At 39.1% G+C, this 16,809-nt stretch overlaps 1 protein-coding gene across 13 annotated transcripts in view; it reads left to right on the forward strand.

The window, feature by feature from the left end:
• The window catches only part of COBL (cordon-bleu WH2 repeat protein), a 329,136-nt gene extending 313,056 nt beyond the window's left edge, over positions 1-16,080 (forward strand). For 11 of the 13 annotated variants that reach the window (XM_043508632.1, XM_043508631.1, XM_043508628.1 and 8 more), the window contains 5 exons: positions 1,787-1,890; positions 3,223-5,252; positions 5,929-6,048; positions 8,232-8,489; positions 14,797-16,080. In XM_043508632.1, coding sequence (XP_043364567.1) covers positions 1,787-1,890; positions 3,223-5,252; positions 5,929-6,048; positions 8,232-8,489; positions 14,797-14,814 — 2,530 coding nt within the window. In that variant the 3' untranslated portion in view covers positions 14,815-16,080. The remainder of the gene's footprint in view (positions 1-1,786; positions 1,891-3,222; positions 5,253-5,928; positions 6,049-8,231; positions 8,490-14,796) is intronic. The other 2 variants (XM_043508625.1, XM_043508629.1) reach the window with 1 other exon arrangement.
• Positions 16,081-16,809: the final 729 nt, after the last annotated feature.

The raw sequence follows: 16,809 nt of genomic DNA on the forward strand, positions 1-16,809 counted from the left end.
TCTTGGCTTTTGTATTGTGTAAAAGGGTAAATAACACTTCTCTATTTACTTTTTCTGCACCATTTATGATTTTATAGACCTCTATCACATCCCCCCCAGTCGTCTCTTTTCTAAACTGAAGAGTCCTAATTGTTTTAGTCTATCATCGTATGGAAGCAGTTCCATACCCTTAATCTTCTTTGTTGCCCTTCTCCCTTTTCCATTTCCACTGTATTCTTTTTGATAAAGCGTGACCACAACTGGACACAGTATTAGAGGTGTGGATGCACCCTGGATTTATATAGTGGCATTAAAATATTTTATGTCTCATTTTCTGAATGGTTCCTAACTTTCTGTTAGCCTTTTTGACCACAGCTTCACACTGAACTGAAGTTTTCAGAGAACTATCCACGGTGACTCCCAGATCTCTTTCTTGGGTGATAACAGCTAATTTAGAACCCATTGAAACTCAGAAGGCCTATTTTGGGGAAGTGCTGAGTGCCTATTAATTATAACTGCAGTTGAGGATGCTTAGCACTCAGCAGTACCCTGCAGTTTGACTCAAACACAGACAGCCAAATTCAGACTTGTATGATTTGCTGAACAGTTTTACTTGAAGCAGGACATTTTATTGTATTTTTAAAATAAGAGGGCCTCCCAGAAGGTAGCATTTCAAGGATGGATTTGAGTGAGAAGGATGACACCATTAGGGGCTGAAGGAAAGGGAAAGAGTTTCAAGTATAAGACTGGGGCATGGAAGATGGCACAAAGGTGGAAGAGGAGAATAGTATAAATTGAACATACAGGAAAGAGGCTTGGGAGAAGTGTAGGTAGTAGGTGGGGGAGTAAATGGAAACAGAGTAGATGTGGACAGGAGTTAGTTGTACGGTGCCTGGGTGAGAATAAGAAGTTTGACAGGCAAAGGGAAGCCAGTGAAAGGATTTGAGAGTGGCTGGAGCAGGAAATTATTTTGTTGGTAATCTAAGAATAAGGACAAATCCTAACTGGAATGTCACAGACTAGCAAATTGTGATTTAAAGTGAGGAATAAGGAGAAGGAATAAACAAACTCCTAGGGTCCACTGATGGCAAAATTCCCACTGACTTCAATGCGGTCAGGATTCCCCTCTAAGGAACAAAGATCTTGTTGTCACACAAATATCATTGGTATTTAGAAAAGAAAAGAAGACAAGTGGAGAAAATATATGAGGCCTGATTCTGATTTCACACTGATTTTAAACCGTTGCATAACTTCATTAAAACCAGGAGTATTACTGTTGATTACACTATTATATTTGAGAGAAAAATCAGGCTTACAATAAATATGATTAGAAATGTCTCCAAAGAGATTAGTTACCCCTTTTTCCTCCCCTCAGAATGAAAAATGGATGTTTAATAGAGCTGAATTGAAATTAAAGATAAATACAATTAATACGTATATACATTGTGTGCCCAATACATGAAGCAGCCTGCTTTAAAATGACACAGATATGCAAACAATTTCCATTTGGGCACTCTCCTTTGTACAGACTTCACAGTGAAACCGAGCCATTTCTTTGTCACAAGCTTTATTAATCCTAATCTTTTGATCACCAGCACACTGAGAAACCACAAAGACCCCACAGTGCAAAGATACTTTAATAAGAGACGTGGTTGTATCAGTATGGTGCGTGCCTGTAGCTCTGCATGGGTTTTGTTCTTTGGGGGTATGTGCTGCACATCTATAATGAAACCAAAGGGGTTGAAATGAGAATGGATTTCAGAGTGACAATGCAAAAATAACCCCACCATTTTTCTCTTTCAATCAGTAGCAGAGATGAAGAAACAACTGCAGCTAAGAATGACAATGAGGACGTATTCATTGCTGCACGACTCCGACAGACTTTGACTGAACTGGATGAAGATTTAGAAGGTAGGGAACTGTGTCAGGTACAGAAGTAGTAAAGCATGGCAAAAATATATGGAGTCAGTTTCTGCCCTGTGCATGTGCAAGGTTCTCATGGAAGTCACTGGGACCTACACATATATCTGTGAGCAGAATTTGACCCACACTATACGTTTCTGCTACTCCAACCCATATTGTTTTGCTGCTAGATCAAATCAGTATCCTTAGACTGCTATTATCTATTTATCCAGATATTTATATGGACATCGCTGTATATGAGTGCCTGCTACCAGAAAGGTAGTACTTTATGGGACATATTTTCTGCTGGCATATTTTCACTGACTTCACTGGAAATAGAGAATTTGGCACTATGTTTGTGACCGATGTGCCATATGTAGTTTGCAGCTTTGTAGCAGGATCCTATCATTTTACACCATACAAACTGCTTATATTTTCTCAAGATCAAATGGAGAAGGGGGGATGTTTTCTGTGTGATATTTCAACTGCATTACTACATGTAGTTCAAAGTTATAACTCTAAAATCCTGACCAGAATAGATTAAAAGAGACTAAATGTCATCACAAAGAAATAGCCTGCTTCCTAACCACCTGTAATGAATCAAAATATCACACAGTTTTGTTTGATGCAAAATTATGTGAACCCTTTTTAAAATCTCATAATTTTGCAGCATCTTAGAATGCAGTGGGCCTGATTAGGATCTCATTTATGGGAGTTTTATACCTTTTCAAGTCCATTAAGTTGAGTGTAGTCACTCTTGATTTACACCAAAGCAATTGAAAGAAGAAATAAACCCAATAGCTCCTTTCACAGTAAAATTGTTACATTCCTGGATGATGATGGGAGGTGGGATGGTAGAAAAGGAAATGTAAGTTCTGTGTCTTTGTTGGCTTGCTTGAGGTAGTCCCTCAGGCAGATTGTTTTTATTAACCAGGTTTGAAAATCATAATTGAGAGATGTTTGCCATTTTTCTGAAATGCTTCTCCTTTGGAGTATTGCAGTGAAGTGTTTGTCACTGAGACGTTCGTGAAAGTTAAGGTATACACAATAGACTAAATTCTACCCTCAACTACACATATGTGATTCCCATTGACCACATCAGGAGGTGTGCATGCACAATAGGCTGATGGTAATCATCAACCAGATAGTAAAATGTATACAGATACTGCTTTTTCTTACAACAGGAACACATATGGAAACTTGTGAACAGGTATGTCGTAAGTTATATAAGTGTGATCAAAATCCTGATTTGCTGATTTTTCTAAACCATCTTTGAGTAACTGACAATGATGTTGCACATATCTGACCAATTTGTGAAATTTTTTGTTTACATTTTTGCAGCAATGGAAGGTATACATTATGAAGCAGATAACAACTCTGTATCAAGCCACACAAATGGGGCGTCCAGCTCGCATTTCACCGATGCAGACACTGCTCAGGATGCTGCCTTTGTTGTTCCAGTAACAATCATAGATGAGATTCTGAATATTAATGCAGTAGGTCCAACTGAAGATGAAGAGAATGCATTACTCCCTAATGCAGATGATGAAGATATCTCAGCTGATTCCATTAATTTAGGGAACTTTACAAATAGAAACAGTGCAGGATCTTTTGATAAGAAACATGTAGATGGTGGATCTCTGAGTATATCCATGGACTTAATTCACCAGCAGTCCTCTGACGATATATTTAAGCCCCTGCCCGTAGAACAGAGGCGAGAGATGTTTGAGTCTCTTACATCCTCGTTTGAAAAGAGAAATGAAAACAACCTAGGACTGGAAAACAGCTATAAACATGGTGTTAGTTCTGAGGAATGCAAACCCATGCTGATTTCTTCTCACCTCAAGCCTAAGACTCAAATCCACATAGCAAGAGAGAAAACAAATCAATTTAATGAACAAAATAGTCAAGAAAGATTCTTGAACAAAATGCACACAGAATTGGAATTCAAGCCCCCATCAACCAAAACAACTGAGGAGAAAGAAGATATCCTGTCACCACCTCTGTGGGGTCATCGTGCCCCTAGTTCCATAACAAGCTATGAACCTAAAGTAGGTCTGACAACCTTTAAAGTTGTCCCTCCCAAACCTGAAATAAAATACTTCGATAGAGGTAATTCCTTCTCCACTGGTGCCATTAAGATAGATGACCTAGGCAACCTGATGACTCCAAATGCTGGTAAGAAGAACACGTCAGATATTTCTTCCAATGAAACTGATGAACCTCTTATTAGGAGAGTAAAGGAATTCTGGAGGTCAAACTCTACAGGAAAACAATCTGACAAATCTATAGAACATAATTCTAAAAAGTCAGTAGTCACTGTGAGCTCCAAACCCTTTAATTCAAAATCTGAAAGCAAACCTCTCTCTCTAACAGATGCAAAACCAATACCATTGCAACCAGTAACTTCAAATGTGGTTGAAAGGCATTTTGAGCTCGAAAGAATCAAACCACCTGTGCCAGCCGCACAGTCTCAGGTAAACACATCAGTGTCCCCAACAATTAACCAGGACAAGACAGAGTTCCCATTTCTAAGGCCTTATAAAAGAACTTCAAGCCATTATGTTGCCTCTGCTATTGCAAAACGCCTCGATCCACTTATGTTTAACACTGATTTGATAGAGAAGCATGATAAAGAGGAGAATAATCATGAAGAAAAATTGATAAAAATTGGAGCAGAACCTCTCCCCAAAGGTTGCATTATTATGACCAAAAACAGCCCTATGGAAATAAAACCAGCAGAAATGAGAGACTCTTATTCAAATATTTTTACTTGCAGTTACAAAGCATCAAATAGCAGGTTGACGCTTGGTGATAATTCTGCTGTGGAAAACAAAGCAGTGAACATCAGGTTACTGAATCAGACAACCCCTGTAGGTTTCTATAAACGGAGTATCAGTGTACCACTTACTAAATCCTTTTCAAAGGATAACAACACTGCAGAAGGCGATCACAGCAAACACAGCATAGTTGATAAAAACACACATCCTTTGTCTGATCAGAAATGTGAGAAGACGGACCATACTAATTCTTCCTCATCGTTCACATCACCTGATCTCCCAACACCTACATCCTCTTCCAGCTCATTGTTGAGGCCCACTAAATGGCATCCTGCTAACAATATACAAACTAATTCTTTAAAAGCATTGTCAGAGCTAAATATTACTCCTGTAAATAACCACGTCATTTCTCAAAGGGATGAGAAGCCTGACAGTATGAATAAATCTGATGTCACTGTACAGACAGATATCTTTGGGCCAAAGAAGAAGTTTAAACCCATTGTCCAGAAACCAGTCCCAAAAGATACATCTCTGCACAGCACTTTAATGGAAGCCATTCAGACTGCAGGAGGGAAGGAAAAACTCCGAAAGGTAAAGTGGAGACTTCATTTAGGCCTTTGAAACTGGAGAAAGCTTGCATTCACTGGAGTAGACACCAGCCTATTTTATAACTGGTACTCTTGTTCATGAGCTGTAGTACATGTAATATTTAAAACATTTATAATAGCAAAATTCAGAACCAGGCCACTGGTTATTCCGCGCATACTGAATATTGTTATGCAATAGCATAGCCACTTGTACTAGTTAGAATAACCAGAGGAATACAGATGTACAGTATAAAGAGACAAACACTTGAGGTTAACCTAAAAGCCTAACCTGTATTCCTGAAAGTTGTATAAACATCGGAATGTGCATTATATATAGGAAACATTTAGCTACACGTCAGTGAAAGATATACAGTTACTTTATATCATCAAGATTTGTTATTTGTTAACTGCTAATACTGTGCTTGGCATTCTGCACAATACACAAAGCGCTTGATTCTGCATTCCTAAGCAAAAAAAAAAGTGGGACCATTTGCTTAAGTAAGTAGTATGCATTATGAATAAGGGCTGCAGAATCAGGCCCAAATGAAGCCAAGCTGCCTGGCCAACAGAGCTTAAAGTATAGATATGTGCTTCGAACAATTTTAATAAAGTGTTTTCAAACTATCCTTAAGTAAATATCTAGTAACAACTTGATGGTGTCTATTTTGTTCATACTCTAGAGTTCAGACAGCATGACAAATGGAAGTCAGAAGAAAACCTCATATGCCGAGCCAGAGAATGAGCATTCAGCCCTGCTGGCAGCAATCAGAGGCCACAGAGGCACCTCAGGACTAAAAAAGGTGAAATAGATAAATAGGATTAGTGCTCATCTCATTGGTTGTTTCTACTGAATGTGCTGGATGCACGGTGACCTGGAGTGATGCAAAGTAATTTGTATTGCAACAAGAAGACCTTAGAAAAAAATATGACAACACAGGACAGACTGTAATGTTTACGTGATGGGCCAAATTCTGCACTCGGTTATAGAACTTCATTGACTTCACTAGAGTTGTACACTGGTAGCTGAGGGCTTTGTGATGGCTTACATTAAATCAAGGTAAACCCAAATTAGTTAAATATGGGACTGCACACTCCAGATACTTAACCGAACAATCTTAAGCTCAGCATTTTCACAGGCTTAGGCATTATGGATAAGCTTTTCATTGTAGGAAAATGCAGTTTGCACCCCACCTAACTTATGGGTCAGCATACCCCAGAAATCTACCTACTGGACATATGTGCATGTAAATACTTGATTTCCACATGCACGCTGTATTTATGGACATTAGTTAGATGCAATGAAAGTATACATGGAATTGTATGTGACTAACTAAAAATCCGACTTGTTTCCCCACAGCTAGATGACTCCTTCTGTTGGAAGAATTTATCTAACCATTAAGGCATCTCTTATTTTTAATAGCCAGAGTCTGAATTGCTCTAACACGAACCTTCACTCAGTTCACTGACCCAGCCAAGGAAGTGTATTGGGCAAGAAGTGTCCCATCTCCCTGATGCAGTGACTCAAACCATTACCAACTATCCACACAGCTGGGGATCACTGGATGTCTACCAACCACATAACGTCCCTGTTCTTCCCTATGTTACTCCATTATCCTCAAAGCAACCATAAATGCCTCATTACTCGTGGGGCAAATAGAATAGACAACTTCCTCTGAGACTGACACCCCACAACACAGTATGTTACCAGAGGCAGTTAAAGAGCAGCCTGGCACACAGCCATTCCAGGACTGAGGAAGGCAAAGGCCACATCTGTGCACGCACACGCTATTGAATTGCCCTGTGTGCTGCTTGGGCATAGCTGAGAATCCATGTGAAGGAAGTTCTGAAAATAAATTGTTGTTGTATCATCAGAGAGACTCTTTCAAATTCTTTTCTCCAGTAAAGAAGCGTGGCTTTTTGCATTATTTTTAAGGATCTTTTTTAGGAACCATCCATCACTTTTTCACACAGTGTGGCCTGTACTAATTAATGCAGTGCATATCTATTGTAGTGGACAGAGTACAGGAATGGAGTACAAGTGCTCCCGAGGTCTTGTTCTTCTGTTGTCTCCCTCTTTGGACTTAGATAATTCACATGCCACTCTCTGCCTCAATTTCCCCATCTATGAAATGGGGATAATAATATTTACTTTGTAGTCCCACATTTGTCCTGTGATGATAAATTTATTAACGTTTGCCAAACACTTTGAGGATAAATAAATTCTTGACATTTATGACATTATCATTGTTAATAGATATTAGGCATATTGTTAAAGACAAAAGGCTGTTAAAAAATCACAAGCAAGCTCCCCACCAGGTTGTTTATATTAGAACAGGCTTCTGCACATATAATTCATGCAGCAATTTTAGGTTAAGGAATTCCAAAGTAACTCTATTGGAAAAGCAGTCAGTCAGTTTGCCCCATTTATTTTCAAATAGTTCTCTCTAGTTTTATTTCTTTTTAATTTGGATGGAAACTGTATGTTTAAGAACAATTCTAAAGTGAAGGTAGGTTTAAGAGTGAAGATCCAAAGTTCTCTTTCTCTTTCTGTTGTCCATTATTACCACCACATGGCACAGACTACTATAAGTAATTGAGATTCCCTAGTGCCTACAGCTGCCCTAATACATTTTTTTTTTATTCCAAAATCCTTACAGTCATTCCCAAACTCACACCAAGTCCAACTGTCAGCCTTTTACCTTAAACACCAAGAAGAGTTACAGGATGCTAGAGTTCACAGAAAGTAAAGATTGAGTTTCTGAGACACAGTCAATGCCAAGTCCTTGGTCCTGGTAATCAGCCCAGTTGAGTGATGTGAGAGAGTAGTAACAGATGTTTAAACCAATGAGCAAACAAAAGTTTTACATGTTTTATATCAGTTAAGCAAACTGAAATTGGGAGTGGTGAAAAAAAAGTGTCAAGTAATTACAATTTAGTGTTATGCCAGATATTCACTAATCACATTCAACTGTCTCACTGGTAGATCTCATCATCAGCCTCTGAAGAGCTGCAGAGCTTTAGAAATGCAGAACTGTTCTTGCAAAATAAAGAAGCCTCTCAGGCAGAGCATCTTTGGATCCCCCCTCCACCTGTCCTGCTGCCACCACAACCACCTCCTTCCAGCCACAAGTCAATGACAGCTCCTAAACTTCCTGTCACTGCTACAAGTAACCCTGGGGAGGCAAGGGAGGCCCTAATGGAGGCCATTCGCTCTGGTGCTGGAGCAGCAAGGTTAAGAAAGGTAAACGTATTCATCTATACTTTTAGCCTTTTCGCTGAAACAAGCTGAGGTTGCAGTGCTGCCCTGGGAGCAGTTTGCAAGTTGTGCTAGCTATGGGGTTTTTTTTTCCTTTTTGCCAAATTAAAGAGATACGTACCATGTTTTCTTTAACTGCAGTGGAAAGATTCGTGCTGCATCTCAAGTCTTTGGACAGCTATTAGAGCACATCGCCTCACGTGTGGTTTTCTTCATATAAGAGTAAAATGTGCATACATATTTTTCTTTTGAAAAGGAATGTTAAGAGCGTTAATTTGAAAAAATCAGAGAATTTGGATGACCTCTTCCATTATATTCTGACAAACTAATAATAAATCCAGTTGACCTTTGAACAAACAGGATCTAGGATAGCCAGAATTAGGCCCATCTATCTTTCCTCTAGCCCTTTCCAAAAAACTTGCATCTAAGCAATTTAGGGATATATATTCACCTTTAATTCCAATAGCATATAGGTTTTGGGGCCCAGTGCTTTCGCCCAGTCAGCCACCCTTAAGGCTGACTGTGGATCAAATTGTGAGGCCTAATATTCTTGGCAGTGTCCCTTTATTGGTATGCCAGATTTCTACTAATACATTCCATATCTCTCCTAAATTGTGGTTCTACATAAACCTTGTGAAGAAAATGAAACTGAACCACCCAGTATATAACACAGTGCACATGGTGATTTTTCAGACTTTCATACTCTGGTGTGAGTCAGGAATAACTCCTCTGAAGTCAATAGAATTATACCAGTACAAAGTTCAGTTGAGATCAGTTTCTGGCCCTGTGGGTTTCATTCTATTTTTAGTTGTATGGATGCAATAGCCAATGGGCTAAATATTGCTCTGAGTTACACTGGTGTATTTTGGAGTCACTGTATTAAACTCTTTGAGCCAGATTCTACTGTCAAACTGAGTTAGTCCTGATTTACACAAATGATGGTGAGAACGGATTCAGGCCCATTGGCTTCAGTGGCTTTATTCCAAAATTCACTCAGTAACTGAGAATGGACTTTAGCCCATGGACTTTTGGGTATTTGCAAGCACAGATGGAGTTTTCCCACCTTGAGAGTCCACTGATTCAAACCATAAACACATAAATATGATTTAGCCTTGTCCATTTGCCCTTTATAAAACAAACTGAACAATATTATCAACCAATTGATACTATAGCTATAAAACATCTAATTTCTTACAACTCTTATAGAGTTATTACTCATTACACAAACAAATCAGTGTTTCAGGGTCCAACTTCAGCATGCTAAAATAAATCAATTTGTGCAGTTATTTTGCATGTGTGAAATTACATATAATATGCTCTCTTGGGTATGTATAAAGCACCTATCACTTTGGTGCAAACCATCTAACAACGTTATAAAGAAGCAAAAGACTTCAGAACAAATAGTGCTTTTTCTCTACATTCCACCAGGTTACAGAAAACTGTTGATTTAGATCTTCAAGTATATTTTATGTATTATTGATTGTTTATTTATCCATGCTATTCCTGAAGAAATGCTTTCTAGAAACAGTGAGTTTTACACATTGATGCAATCAGGATTGGGATCAGTTTAAACTCTTCCAGCAGGGAGTTCCACAGCCATGGTCCTGCTTCTGAATCCCAGGTCTTCCCAACGTGTCTGATAGTCTAAACATAGATCCCTCCAGCTACATTATCCCTGGGGAGGTTAGCTGTCTTGTGGAGTGCAAGGGCTGTGGTGTCTCAGAAATAGTCAGGCCCCCATCCACTAAAGCTTTATCGGTCAGGATCAGGACTTTGAAACCTGTTCTGAAGTGAATAGAGAGCCAGTGGAGTCCATGAAGGCGGACGCGATACATTCATGTATGCCCTTGTTGTTTAGAAGGCATGTAGCTAAGTACTATGGCAATTTCATCTTTGTCCTGGTGGTTGCATTCTGAGGGTAGAATGAGTTTCCTGTAGTTCTAACATGGAGGAGACCAAAGAGGACCTCACCTATGGTTTTGCCAAGATAAAAAAGGAGCAATTCCTTGTCCAATCAAAGATGGAAATAAGACATTCCTCACTGCTGTGACAGTCTTCATGACTGAGAATAATGATAAGTCCTGTGTGGCCCCAGAGCTCCACATCAGTTTGACAATCTGACACCCAGTGCCCTCGATCATTGTCAACATTAGAGTATTGACAAATTCCTCAAAGTGTTCCCCTGGTTTCTATAAATATTACTCCTGCCTTTCCTGGGTTAAGCTAGAGCCAGATGCTCATCTCTTTCTGGCATTAGGACACCTAAGCAGAGGCTGCATTGGTGGAGCGGCACACATGTTCTCTGCATATTGGTGGTAGATGAATCTGGGGCACCTCATAATTTCTCCAGACAGTCCCCTGTACAAATTAAAGTGGCAGAGAAAGGAATATTGAGCCTTGCAGGGCTCTGCATCGCAGCTCTCTTAGTTTTGTCTACTAGGAATGAGTGCGTCCAACTGAATGCTGCTGCATTTGCCCCTACAGCTTCTGACACACATATTGTTAGCACTGTACGAATGATGATGTCAGAGGTCAGAGAGAGATCTAACAGTATTAGCAGAGAGGTTTGTTTTCAGTCCAGTGCCAGAAGGTTATACATCAGCATTAGCCTGATTGTCTTCTGTTGTGCCCTCCTCTGGATCTAGAAGGTGAGGCACCCAGGCTGTAAGCTGAGGATGAGTACTGCTGAAAGTGGGATGCCACCATCCTTTCAATGTCCTCCAGAAAAAGGGAGGGCTGGAAAGTGGTCAGTAGTTGGATAGCATGAAGTGTAGATTTCTTCAGGATTCTGTTTGCTGATACTGTATCATTTAGGGCACCTTGCTGACTTTGAAGAAGTCTTGGTGGTTTGCTGACTTTGAAGAAGACATTGATAATCCCAGTTATTATGGTGGGGCCAGGTTTTTGTCACTAGGCTTGTATGAGGAGTAGGGGATTCAGATTTATAGCAGGTGGCCTGGAACTTCTTTGAAGCGTCCAGGGCTTCTATTTGGGAGAATGGTTAAAATTCCATTAATGCAGATGGGATGGGAGATGTTTCCTAGGTGGTATCCCTGTCTCAGTGAAACCCACACTAATTTGGTTGATGTTATTTGCAAAGCAAGATGAGAACTATTCAGAATGGATAGGATTTAGGCTTTTGTGTTTATATATCTCTTCATTGCATGGAGATAGGCACTCTGGGTTGATTAGCAGGTTGTTCATAACCTGGAATAGTTCTGCTGGCCATTATTTGGCTGATTGTATGTTTGAGGGAAAGTCATGTTTTGCTTCTTTTATGGCTGCAGCATGAGCCTTGCTGGTGAGCCTTAAGTTGTTCATGGACAGCGGCTGTGAGGGGATTTTGTGCCACAGGCACTACAAACTTCTGTTTTGCTTCATTTTGCATCATTCATCAGAGAACCACAGTGGCATGTGTGGGAGGCATGAGGGCAGCGCTCATTTTGGAACTCCTTTGTCAATGTTTTCTATTCGCTGTCAGTTACAGATTGTAAACAAATAGTCTTTCAGTTGCGTGGATTTCTCTTCCATTGTCTTCTTGAAGTTTTCTGGAACCAAGAGTTTCTGATGGTGAAATAATTTTGTTAGTGCATAGTTGGGAGAACCAGGAAATATCTCTTTTATTTTTATGAATAACGTGCATGCATTTGTATTTTCATTTGTGATGGATTACTTGCCATGATGTTAGACCAGATGGAGTTGTCTCAGGAACCAGGCAGGAAAGGCAACACAATGGCCCAGATAAGGAACATCCCAACAAACACTCAAACAATGGCCAAATTAATAGCTGTGAAGGGGCAACTCCTTGGCTCCAACCTGGGTTACACGGCTGTTTGCCAGGGCTGAGTTCCTAGAGATCAAAAGACACTGATCATCTAAAAGAACTGCCCTATGGAAAGAGAAAGGGGAAATTATCAGCTGCTGCAGGCTGATATAGATAGACTGACAGTCAGGAGTCTGTCATAAGTAAGCTGGAACTTGGTCCCGAAGAGAACAGGGCCACCAAGACTGTCTTGAATACCTTGGGGCTTGAGGGGAATGCCAACTGTAGGCAAGACACTATGTTGTTGTTTTTAATCCATTTATCTGAATGCTCTGCACCTCTTGGCAAATAAATCATACATTGTTTTGAAGCGGCATTTGTGTCACTGCATACTATTACTGTCCACAGACTCTCAAAGAGAAAAACTTTCAGGAGCCAGGTTTGTTGGGCCTGCTCTATATTATAATTGGCAGCCAGGGGGATGTAACACAAAGACCCATTTTAAGAGTGGTTGGATCACAGGATCCCATCCCAGCGAGAAGTGGAGGCATGTGCCTATCACTTGAAAGGGGTGGGGACCAGGACATAAAGAGAAGGACTTTAGTTTCAGTATTAATGAAATAGTGGCCTATCCAGGAACATGGAGTGGTATTCACACTTCCAAGGTTTAAGGCAAGCCATAGATAAAGCCTATCATGTATCCAGCCGCAAGTGTGTTGCTGTGAGAAGTGCATGATCATTATGTTAGATAGTATATGTGAGTATGTAAGGGGGTTTTATGGGTTACCATAGCCTAGGGGCAGTTAATTATCAGCAGGAGCCCTTATCTGGTCTCCCTTTGCTTTGGCTGCAGTGGGTTTCAATGGCCTGGGTTCTTCGCTACTAACAGACTGTGGACAAGAGCACATGAGATATTTTAATTCCTGGCTTTCACTGAAAGCAGTGGTGCCTGAATAGTATTAGACAGAGCACTAAGGCAAGAGGATGAATGAGATGATGTAGGGAAGAATAAAAGATTTACTGCCTATCTAGGCCCAAATTCTCTGGTGATATTAAGGGACAAAACTCTACTAATGGAGCTGCATCCATTTGGCCCTTAGTTTCAATAGTGATATAATATATTGAAAACATTGTATCAAGTGGCTTTTATATCAGTTTGGCTGTACTCATTTCCTTTTATTTATGTTTACTTTCATTTCCTTTTATCTCAGAAATAGTATGATAATATATGGGTCAGATTTCTGAAATTATGTAAACCTCTGCATCTGTATATATGTGTAATTTGCACATGGATTTACCATCATTACAATTGATACAAGGAATCACAGTTATTCCATATGCGAATGACCAATTATACATCTAGCTGCAGGCACAATTGCAGCCAATGTCTGCCCTATAAAATGGAAATATAGGATGGACCCAATTCTCCTTTCTGTTACACATTGCAACTACCACTGGGAAAATTTTATTCTAACATCTATACAAATCACATTGTTTTAGTGGAAGTTACACCCATGCATTTTATATTAGATAGTGCTGGGGGGGGTGAGTTGCATATCTCGAGAGTGAAGTTTTATCAAATGAGACAAATTAAATTCTGAAATAGTGTGCTGGCTGTTTAGCACAGAAGTGGGGCAGAAGTTTCCCTCAAAAGCATTTGGCCGAGCTCTGATACACAGGTGGTTAAATGAGCCAGACAGTGATCTGACCATCCCCTTCATAGTTAGAAGCATTCACTTGCACACTGTTACTTTGTGTGAATGTGAAGAGACAAAAATAAATTTCAGCTCCTCTTCTAGCTAATAAATCATGCAGACTAATCAGCCTAATTTTTCAAGGAACCATGCTTCTGCCACAGCCTTTATGGTCAAGAAAGGAAAAGGTTTAAAATAATCAAAAATTTGCTAATCTTTCATGTGATCCTAAAATCCTCTCTCCTCCTGAGTGAGTCAAAGCCCAGTGGCTTTTCAAGTTCTTCTCCTCATTCTGGCCTTGACTCAGGAAAGCATCCCTATTTTGGAAGGACACTTAAGCATGTGCTTAAAGTTAAGCTTAAATTAAGCACATGCTTAGGTGTTTTCATGAATGAGGGTGAAGTTAAGTATGTGTTTAAGTGCTTTCCTGAATCCAGGCCTATGGGTTTCCCCCTCCTCTCACCAGAGAACACGCACACAAAAACAAACCACCAGGTAATTTACATGACCAATCACATAATAGAGAGAAATTTTGATCTGTCTGTCCACAGACAGTCTGCAAGGAGGAAAAGACACTAAATTCACTGATTTCAGAGTAGCAGCCGTGTTACTCTGTATCCACAAAAAGAAAAGGAGGACTTGTGGCACCTTAGAGACTAACAAATTTATTTGAGTATAAGCTTTCGTGAGCTACAGTGAAAATTATTCCCTAGTAAAGAACGGTGATATAAAAATAACAATAAAATGACCCCACAAGAGAATGTTTGGCTAGTAATGTCAACAGTTGAAGGTTTAACAACATACTGAATGATTATGTGCTTTTCTTTTATTATAGGTCCCTCTCCTAGTTTGAATCAGGTCTAAAGAACAGGTAATTGGAAAATCTAACTTCACACACACACAATCATCATTCAAGGACTGAAGTGGCAAAGAACATCAAGAAGTTTAGTTTATTCTCCTGTCTACAGGCCAAAATAAATTGCAATTGAATGTACCTGCATAATGGTTCTAAGGGGAAAATATGATGCTTTGCTGCACAGTTTCTGTGCCAAGGACCCTGTGTTTTGCCTCTAAATATTTAAGATTGCCAATAAACTATTGTTGGCAGGTTAATAAAAATATGAACACTGTGTGGTCCTGCGTTAATACTTAATTGTGTATACGGGGAAAATTAAGATTTTTGCTATCTGTGTGAACAATAACATTCATTCAGTCTTAAGTTATTTAAAATATGCAAATGTTTCAAACAATTTACTTGTTTCTTACTCTTTGATTTGGACAAAATAACGAGAACTAATAAGGAAAAAAGCAAATAGAATAAAGATCCATCAATATTAATCACAAGAAAAAAGTTATGGCAGATTCTGAAATGCCTAAATTTCCATATGCTATTATGTTATATACTTAGGTGAGTTTTATATCTCTAGAATTCTCACTAAGCAAGTAATCAACAGTGAATATGAGATATACTGAACCCATTCATGACACTGTGAAAGTGTTGTGAGATGTGAAATAAAAGGGACCTTTACTTACTTAAAGCCTTCACAGTCTCTTTTGTAACATTTCAAAACACTGCTTAATCTTTCAGGATCTAGGACTCATTCCTGCCCTCTGAAATGGAGGTGTGTCTGCTCACATACGTCAGAGCTGGACCAAGTCTATAGATCAGATCCTGAGCTGGTGTAAATTGCACATAATCTGGCCCCTTGTTTCTAATTCATCCTGGCTGTAGCATTGTCTCACAATTATTTATAGCAGCTTATTTTACAAATATTAACTACTTTGGTAGTTGACATATATTTTAAAAATATTTCATTAAATTGAAATGATAACTTAAGAAGGACAGATCAGTCAACATTTTTTTCATATTTACTATATTGTAATGAATCTGAGGAAGTGAGAGTTTGTATATTTTAATTTTTTTAAGAATCATTTTAGCATTATACACAGCCCAGAATGGAAATATTTGCCGGGTGGTGGGGAGGTCAGAGCTGGAATTTAATGTTGCTAATGTTAAAAAAGAGAAGAACTGTTTAGCCATCTGTACTTAATATGACTGTATATTATATATTGTAAAATATTCATCTGTTAGTGCCACAATTAAAAAAATTGTACAAGATTTGCAAGAATCTTTGCCTTGCTCTTTACAGTTACAGAACAAACTGGAAACTCGAAAGGGATGAAAAGGTAATACAGCAGCATGTCGTGTTTCAGTTCTCAGAGTCTTCAGGTAAACTGTTTCAAACCAGAAAAAGGCTCATGACTGATCTGATGGGAAACTGACAAATGAAACCAAGGAACCAAATTGATATAAATCCTGATATTAATGCAATACTTATGGAGAAAGATTATCTCCTCATTATGGAATTATGTATAGTCACAAAGCCACATGCTGTTTTATAACCCATGATAATCAGTTAAGATCACCCTTTTGTGTGAGCCGGTTGGCCTACTTACATAGTGGTCATCTTGGCCCTAGAACCTTATCAATTTATCCTACAGCAGAAAACTAGAGGTACCACCATAAAAATGAATTTACACACATAGGACCTAATCCTGACAATTGTTACTCAAAGTAGTAATTCTTACTCATATGAAGACTTACTGAAGACAAGTGAAGCTCCTATAGATAAGGAGTTTCAAGACTGGGCTCATAGGAATATATTGTTCTCTCGATATGAGAGTGAAACTCCTTAGCGCTCACGGATTCTGTACCGTTTGGTGCTTATCTGACTAGTCCTATTGAATTCAGGGAGACTACATGCATGAGTAAATTCTACTCAGTGGAGTAAGGGCTGCAAAATTGGATCCCAAGAGGATGATATACTGTATATTATGTCTTAAGATT

This window comes from Dermochelys coriacea, chromosome 2 (genome assembly GCF_009764565.3).
Source record: "Dermochelys coriacea isolate rDerCor1 chromosome 2, rDerCor1.pri.v4, whole genome shotgun sequence".
NCBI classification, from domain to species: domain Eukaryota; kingdom Metazoa; phylum Chordata; order Testudines; family Dermochelyidae; genus Dermochelys; species Dermochelys coriacea.